The sequence below is a fragment of the Suricata suricatta genome, chromosome 9 (assembly GCF_006229205.1).
Source record: "Suricata suricatta isolate VVHF042 chromosome 9, meerkat_22Aug2017_6uvM2_HiC, whole genome shotgun sequence".
Lineage (NCBI taxonomy): Eukaryota > Metazoa > Chordata > Mammalia > Carnivora > Herpestidae > Suricata > Suricata suricatta.
Window position 1 is genome coordinate 47,382,232 of NC_043708.1, and position 8,920 is coordinate 47,391,151.

General features: G+C 39.8%; 1 protein-coding gene across 1 annotated transcript; it reads right to left on the reverse strand.

Moving 5' to 3' along the window:
• Positions 1-470: 470 nt before the first annotated feature.
• On the reverse strand, positions 471-4,479 carry ARF6 (ADP ribosylation factor 6). The gene is made up of 2 exons (XM_029950684.1): positions 4,336-4,479; positions 471-4,236 (listed from the first exon to the last, which is right to left on the reverse strand). The coding sequence occupies exon 2, from the start codon at positions 3,764-3,766 to the stop codon at positions 3,239-3,241; it is 528 nt and encodes a 175-aa protein (XP_029806544.1). The 5' UTR covers positions 3,767-4,236; positions 4,336-4,479; the 3' UTR covers positions 471-3,238.
• Positions 4,480-8,920: the final 4,441 nt, after the last annotated feature.

Here is an 8,920-nt window from a genome sequence, read left to right on the forward strand (position 1 = left end):
ATTCAGGCATTCTTAGGAGACCAGCAATTTTGGGTTTTAGAAGACAAACTTTAACATCTAAAAGTCATTTGTCAAGGGTTAAGGCAACTCTGTAGGCCAATTCTTTAGAGATACAATTCTCTTCTAAAAACACTAAGACTGATTTTGGAAAAAATTGTAGAATAGAAACTGCTTAGAAGCTTAATTTTTCAAAATTGTTTTCTGCTTAGAAGCTTAATTCTTCAAAATTGTTTTCAGGTGCTTTTGTGTCCTAAATTATCATAAAACCAGATTGTTTGGTGGAACTAAATTAGTACAAAACTTCTATACACTTAGCATTATAAGAACCAAATAAATTTTTTTGTTCTTGTAAAAGCTAGGTGACTCCCAAATTGAGTCATTTATACCATATTTCCTTGGAGAATAACATGGCCCAACACACCACATGTCCCACTTAATCTAGTCCAAGCGAGTAACGTAACGTGAGAAACTGCACTGTGTAATTCCTTTATTTTCTGCATATTAGTGCTTTACCAACACTACAACCATAAAGAACACAATTCCAAGTACTGTACTTTTTAGTTTGGGGAGATCACAGTCTACAGACTCATTTACTTATATTAGACAAGATTAACCTCATTCAAAAACTTACTGCATTTTATAAATTCACATAAATACAGAAATTGATGCAATTAAACAAAAACTTTAGGATCTTATTTTTTAAATTCTAGATTGTAACTTTTTTCTGCAGGCGACTTTTACCTGCCCCATGATTACCAATAGTTATGGTTCAATTTAACTACATCAATTATCCACCTTTTATATCCTTCCAAGAAAATGTAAATGAAAATTACAATTTCTTACCAAAAAGTTTAGGGTTTTCTAAACTTCAAATATTTGCTTCCCCCCACCCCCTTCAGTTAGACAGTTCAAACTAAAAATAACCACATCTCACCTGCAACATTCAATAGCAATCACTTGATGTATGAAATTTTAACTATGCTCCCAGTTATTTTAGAACACAAAAAGATGGCTGCCTATCAACCTGTCACAAGAAATACATTTAAGAATTAAGATGAGGGTTTCAAGTTTCCTCCAGTTTAGGCATTTATACCTTTGTGCTTGTCTTGTCTAAAGATGTTACTATAGCATTAATATTTGTATAACCCACGTGTATGTACCTTAAAATGCAATCACTTAAAACACTAAGAATTAAATTTATGGTGGAGCTTTGGGAATTTTAAAAGCAACTGAAACGTTCTCGAATGTGTCTCTGATTTCTAGAGATATTTCTAAAACAAAACTGAGAACTTTATACTTAGTTGCATTTTGAATTCAAAAATCCCTCTGCACCATCAGGAGCCTACAACATAGCACCTTTTCTCATCTGTTTTAAGTAAAATGTTTGTCAAGAGTTTTACTTCGAATAGGTAACTTTTTATAGCCTTATGCTTCTCATACATCTTTGGTAAAAGCTCCGTTATACAATATGGCCAAAGCACGAAGGACCAATACTGTCCAACTATGTACCATGATATCCCGTTCCATTTTAGTTTTCAGACACCCTCATGAACAAAACCCACTCTACCTTTTCCTGTATACTGCCCTTGCAGTCTACATTTCTTAAATTCCCTATGTTTAATTCCTTGAGGATCTCTAAAATTAATCCTTAAGGCTATATGAGAACCAGATGCTGCTTACAGTTCTGTATCAAGCATTAACATTTGGTTCAAAGTATCAGTCATAATGGTCTCAGTAACCTAGTTACCGGTCCTAACAAACTAAGCAAGTAATCTTGCTAGGATCTGGTTATCACCAGTAAGCACACTGCTTACCCTTGAAGAAAAATAAGTTTACATTCATAGTCATCTGTAGGTTCCTTTTCTTCATCCTACTTCCCCTTTGTCATTCCTCAGGTCTACACATAATTCATTCATCACATTTCCTTCCTTAAAGGAGATAGTGTATTAATGAACCAACAGGATATCTGACTTACTCTTTGTATGAGTTAATCCTACAACCAAACACAATTAAATACTTTTTTCATAAAACATCTTTTCCAGTGTTCTAATTAATGGAGATGTGGATTACTCATTTATAAAAAAGACTTCTATCTTCAGCTTAATCAGTTGCTCTAATGCAAAAACAGGAATGTGTTTTTCCAACAAGGTAGAAGGTGTATTTAATTTGAATTGTTAGATGCTTTATTAATGAACAAAGTAAACATTCTAGTAATTTCTTAAATTATTGGTCTTAAGATATTCGAAACGTGGTAAAAGTATATATTCCAGTTTTGCCCCAAAGTCACTTAAGATATCTAGAGATCTCATCTGTGTGTGGCATACACGATTATTGCTACACTTTCTGGAAAAAGTCTACTTTTGAAGTTAAAAAAGAGGGGGAAAAGTTGCTAACTTTACAGTTAAAAAAAACCCTGTGTTCTTGACGGGTTACATTTTCATATTTTTATGCAGTGTAAGTTAGCTATGTAATAAGGAACTTGAGTTTTATCCCTACTCATGCATGACGTTATGTTTCAGAACTTAATAGCTGACATTTCAAAGAACTTCTTACATTACCTGTTTAACATACTGAGGTGCAACTGGAACGTATTACGATGATATTACTCATGATTTGCCACTGTAGGCTAAGTTTACTATACTGATCTTAGATATAAAAGGTCACATTTGGAATTACTAAGTTAAAGGTAAAACTCAGAAGGGAGGGGTAAAAGCCTTAAATATAAAAGACAAACGGCAGTTTGATTAAGCAATAATTTTCAGTTTACTAGATGAAACAGACTTGCAACACAGTCTGCATGAATGCAAAATAAGCCATCTACAGCAAGTGATAAGGAAACTGGGCAAAAAGGAAAGAAGCATACATTGCAAAAAAGATTCTGTCGAAATAAAAAAATCAAACCATTATTATAAAGGACTTTACCAAAAACTGCTGTATTTCCCCCATCCCGTCTGCTGGAAGTCAATTAAGAGCATCTAGCACTTTGTGTTCATGGCAAATGTCAGATCTGAGCATCATTAACGCAAAGCAAAAAAAGAAGAAGAAAAAAAGAACAAAAAAAGAAACAAACAAAAAAAAAGGAAACCCCTAACCCCTCCCTCCCCAACCGTAGAACAGTAACTCCAGAGTTCAAATTCAAAAGAAGAGAAAGTGGCAATTGAAAGAGGTGATGGTGGCGATAATCCTATGAATGGGTTTTTGATTTCTCTCCTTCCGGGGGATAGGTGGAGAACGCTCCTTAGGATTTGTAGTTAGAGGTTAACCATGTGAGCCCCTCATAGAGTCCATCCCCTGAGGTGGCACAGGAGGGCTGCACATACCAGTTCCTGTCCCGAATCCGGGTCAGGCCCAGTTTCTCCTGGATCTCGTGGGGTTTCATGGCATCAGGCAGGTCCTGTTTGTTGGCGAAGATGAGGATTATGGCGTCCCTCATCTCCCGGTCATTGATAATGCGGTGCAGCTCCTGGCGGGCCTCGTCGATGCGGTCGCGGTCGGCGCAGTCCACTACGAAGATCAGACCCTGGGTCCCGGTGTAGTAATGCCGCCAGAGCGGCCGGATCTTGTCCTGGCCGCCCACATCCCACACGTTGAACTTGACGTTTTTGTAAGTCACCGTCTCCACGTTGAACCCCACAGTGGGGATGGTGGTCACCGACTGGCCCAGCTTCAACTTGTACAGGATGGTTGTCTTGCCGGCCGCGTCCAGGCCCAACATGAGGATCCGCATTTCCTTGTTCCCGAAGATCTTGGATAGCACCTTCCCCATCGCGTCGGAGGAGCCGGGGCCGGGGGCATTCAGGTGTCCCGGGTCCCCTCAGCCAACAACGCCGCAGCCGCCGCGAAACCGAAACGAAGCCTCCCGGCCGCCTGCGTGGGAGTCGCCTCCTCCTCGGGGCAGAGGCCCAGGCTCGCCACTCACTTGGGCATCACCGACCGCACAACTTGATTCCTCCAGACGCCGCTGCCGCCGGGGCCCAGAGTCTGCGCCGCGAGAGCCGCCGCCCTGCTGAGGCGCGGCCCGGCCCGGAACTGCCCTTCCCCCCGCGAGCACCGCGCGAGCGCCGCCGCGCTTCCCGCTCCTCCGCCTTCTCCTCACTCCGCCGCGGGAGACCGAGGCCTTCCGGCCCGCCCGTCGGGTCCACGAGCACCGGGCTCACCGACCCAGGCCACCGGAGAGTCAGCGCGGCTCAGGCGCCTCGTCAGGTCATTGATCCTCGCGGGAACTTGGTGCGCCGCCTGCGGAGACAGAGAGAGGAAGAAGAGAGTTACTAGTGGAGCACCAGAGGGGAGCGGAGGCCGAGGTGGCCCGCTTTTCGGCTAAGTCCAGGAGGTTACCTCCAGCCGCCGCCCTGAGCGCGGGCTCCCTCTGGCCTCCACCGCCTCCTCCCAGCTCTGCCGCTGCCGCCGCCGCCGCCGCCGGAAAAGGCGCCGAAGAAACCGCCTCACTTCCCCTCCCGATCACGCAGGCGCAACAAGGCCGACCGTTTGACTAGTGCGACCTCTGTAAGGAGAGCGGCCCGCGCGCCAAACGTCAGGGGCGCCGCGCGCGGAGAGGGCGGGGCTACGGCGGCTCGGAGGCCTGGCGGGTGCGGTCGGGCCCAAGACCCGCGAAACTCGGACGCTGACCCGCGCCCACCTGTCGCCACAATGGCGGCCCCTGTACTTTCGGCGTTTCTTTTTTGCGCCCTCTCCTCCTCCACCCCGCTCGAAGCAGAGGAGGAAATCCACTGGGAAGCTCTACAGGGTGGGGCCCGCGGGCAGCCCGCTCCCACGGTGAAGGCCTCCCCATGCTGCTTCCAGACCTATTCTCAGACGTCGGTGCCCGCCAGGTGCTCCGCGAATTCCTTCCATCCCGCCCCAGGCTTCGCGCGTCCTCAGTCTCCTAGGAAAGTTCTACACGCTGTTTCTACGTCTCCCCCAACCCCTCCTAGGCCTCCCTTATCCCTCGTGTTCTGTTCATTTCCTGAAAGACCAGTGGGAGGCCCGTGTTTTGTAGGGAGTCTGCCAGTCAATGCGGCGCTTTTACTAGGCTTGGGTTACCTATGAAACCCTTCTTTTGAGTGTTTGAGCCCTATCTTTTATACATCTCTTCAGGACCAGTCCACATTACTTAAAAATGACCGTGTTATCAGGGGTTCCCGTGCCTTGGCACATTTTCAACTTTTTAAGGTGAAAACTTTTCCTATTTAAGTATTTACCTCCTTTTAGTGTGATAAGCGGTAACTTCTCACCCACCCTCTCTTGACTTTAAGAAGCCTAGATGATGATAATCTTAGCATACCGTTTAGAATCAGAAAGACTAACTAGATCTAGGCCTGTATGTAGGCATGTAACCTTGCTAAGTTCGTTATCTCATGTGTAAACCAAGTGTAATGCCGACCTTGCTCTTTGTACTCTGTTGGAGGGTAAATAACAAAATGTTTGTGGAAGACTTCAGGAAACCTTTTTGCATCAAATGGTTAGAGATAAAGTTAGAGTTAAAGCAATGCGAAAGCTTAAATGAACCAAAAGGAGGAAAAACAGGAAATAGGTTTTTTAAAAAAGGAAGATGCTATAACAGCATAGGATAGGATACTTCTTTCACAATATAAGAAAATTTGATAATGGTAGATTGGTTAAATGATAACCTTATAAGTTTCGTTTAAAATAAACTTACTAGAGTTATTAATATTCTGACAATGATCTAATTTACTTTCCATCTGCCTTAATAGGTGTTGTCCTAAAACTGAGAGAAGGATTTTGAAGTGAGAAGATTAGAGTTCAAAGTGTTGCCTTGTGTTTTATAGCTGTGAATCTTCAACTTTCATAAACTTCATTTTATCATAAAAATCAGATGAAGGATGATGTCGCTAACAAAAGCAGTCACCATTTATTGTTAGTTATGGCAAACACTGTACTAAGTACTGTACTTTAAATATATATTTTTTAATCCGCATAGCAACCATGTGAAGTTACTTTGAGTATTAGTATTTTACATATGAGGAAACTTAGGGACAAAGAGGGTAAGTTGTTTAAAGGTCGTAGCTGAGATTAAATCATGCATCTACAGGACCCTCTCCTAACCCCCAAATTATGCTATCTCCCTGACTACCTCACACAGTTCCTTAGAATCTCAACTACAGTATTTTTTAAATACTTTATAAAATGCTATGGTACTATTGTTATATTTTAGTATATCTTGTTACATATATATAGTTATATATTCATGTTTATATGTGGCAGATAGAGGGATTATATTTTGTTGCATTCCAACATAATAATTTTTAATAGCAGGTTCCAGTTTTTCCAAGTAGATGGGAGATTGATTTGCTGGGCTTGGGTATATTTTTCAATGGAAGGAGTGATGTAATGAAAAACAGAAGCAGCTTGAAGCCTTAGCATCTACCTGGCACTGGCACTGTGTCAGGGCTAAAAGCTTTGTTTTTGAAAGCCATCTCCCATTTATATTCCACCAGAATGCAAGCTTCATTGAGGCAGAGACCTTATTTTGTCAACGTAATATCCCCAGTGACATTATTTGAATGAATGAATGTCATTTATACCACAAATAAGACCAAACAAAGAAGGAAAGAGACATATTATTTTTGTCTGGGGTTACGGTATTGGATATTTAGAGTGGGTCATCATATAATAAATTATTTTAAGTAATAATTGTAAACAACATAATGGCCAGAAAATAAATACAGTGAAAATTTTAACTTTGTATATATAATCATGGCAGTTGAAAAGGAAAGTAAGTACATTTCAGTAAAACCAAAATATCTGTAAAAAGTAATAATTTAGGCAACTACTATATCACACCACTGATGAAACATTTTCTTGATTTCTTCTTGAAACAGCAATTCAAGAATAGTAAATTTAAAAAAATATTATTTCCATTCTGTGAAGTATTTTTTGGATAAACTAAAGTATGCGTTTATGAAACAAAGTATTACATTTCTCAGTGTGTACCTTGTTTCACTGTTTTAAGTCTTGAACACAAATGAATGCTTCAAAACTACAGAAAAATTGATCTCTGCTTTTTAACTCAGCCTATAATAATGAAAAGATTTCTCCAGGTTACTTAGAAACAAGGCTCTCCTTTAGAAAAACACCATAATTTCTAATCTGTTGAACAACCACATATATTGTCTCATGATATTCTTGACTAACACCATGTTATAAGAAAAAGATTTACTTATAAAAATGGCTTAGGTTTTTGGTTTTCAAACAAGATGAACAAATCTTTAACAATAGCGCCCCATGCTATTTACCCCTATTTCTGGATTCATAAAGCTCTTAATCATTGTGTATTACTGTGTCCTATATTTCTTTTTATCTGGTGCAGTGCTAAGGACAATTCTGACCACACTGTGAGGGTGGTCTGTTTGAGGAAGATAGCATCCCTTATTTATGGCTTCATTTTGAGCCCTTAATCTAGACTTACCCAGCATTGGGCTCTATCTAGTTTCAAGAAGACTAGAGCCCCCAGGAATACTAATAGCAGTAGAAATAAAGTAAATAAGAAACTATTATAAAGTGTATCTTTAAAATTTTTTTCTAGTTCTTTCAACCAAAACATTGAGGCAGGAGAATTAGCCCTCCCTTGGTATTATACCTGTCTGTTTATGAGTTCTCTAAGAGAGGTTTCATGTCCTTTTCATTTTTGAACCCTTAGTCCCTACCATAGTATTGGCTATGTAGTAAAATAAAGTCTCCATTATTTCTTGATGATAACACAGTGAAGATCAAGACTCTCAAAAATAAAACTAAAAAATCCAATTAAGACAATGAAAACAAATAATTTTAATTTGTAAGTATTCTTGGTAACTTTAATGGATGCAAATATTTAAAAATATTTGAAGAGACACTGGGAACTAAAATAATAGTTCACTCCTTTGTCCTCTTTCTGTATTTGCTAAGGAATCACTTTCTAGTTCTTCCTCTTTAGCCATAAAAAAAAAAAAGTTATATTCTAATCAAAACCTTAATTATTACTTGACTTATGCCAGAGTGTAAAAACTTCATCTCATTTTTAGCAATATTAAAGGTGAAAATGATAAAGCTAGAAACACATTGAATTATAGTTGATATTTTAGCAAATTGTTTAATAGTCAGGGCTTCCAACCACAAAAAGAAACTGTTCTAGTGGCACAAGTGAATAGAAAGGCTGAATGACATCCTTAAAGTCCTCCCAGTACTCCATGATTAGATTTAACCTGGGTAAGTTATTCATCCTCACTGATCATCATTTTTTTGTTTCTGCAGTGAAGAAATCTAACTGATTAGGGCAGTATATATTATTCCTCTTTAGAGTTGAAAGAGCTGAGCCACTGAGAAGGGTAAGCTACTTTCTTAAGATGGATAAAATGGTACAAAAGAGATTCAAATTAAGATTTTTAAAAATAAGTCTGGTATTCTTTTTTCTTTTGTGCCAAATAATTGTGTGAACTCAGCTGGACTAGATTTATAGTTTTCAACCCTGGCTGCATATTAAAATCACCAGGGGCATTTTAAAACCACATAAATGCTTGGGTCCCACCCCAGATCAATGAAGTCAAAATGTCTATGCTAGAAGTACCACCCACCAGTATTTTTTTAAAGGCCTCCTTGAGTGATTCTAATGTGTTGCCAAAATTGAGAACCACCACACTAATTGCTAATTTCCCTCACATCAAAAAGTTTATGAATCCTGAACTCTACTTGTTATTCCTCTTCCCCAAGATACATACCTCCACACACAATTTTTTTGCATAGTATAGTGCAATAATACTTTAGTCACTGGTATAATTTACTAAGACATTAGACCTGTCAGAAAAGGGCATAAATATTTCTGAGATCCTTGTAAAAAAGGTACTCTGAAAATATGCTGAAAATTTAGCCAAATTAATTGAATTGTTCATGGAACTACTATCAACTAGTCAGAACCATTCAATGAGAA

Bases quoted from the DNA above. Each gene is read 5' to 3' on its own strand.
- ARF6 (XM_029950684.1), bottom strand. From the start codon at position 3,766: ATGGGGAAGGTGCTATCCAAGATCTTCGGGAACAAGGAAATGCGGATC.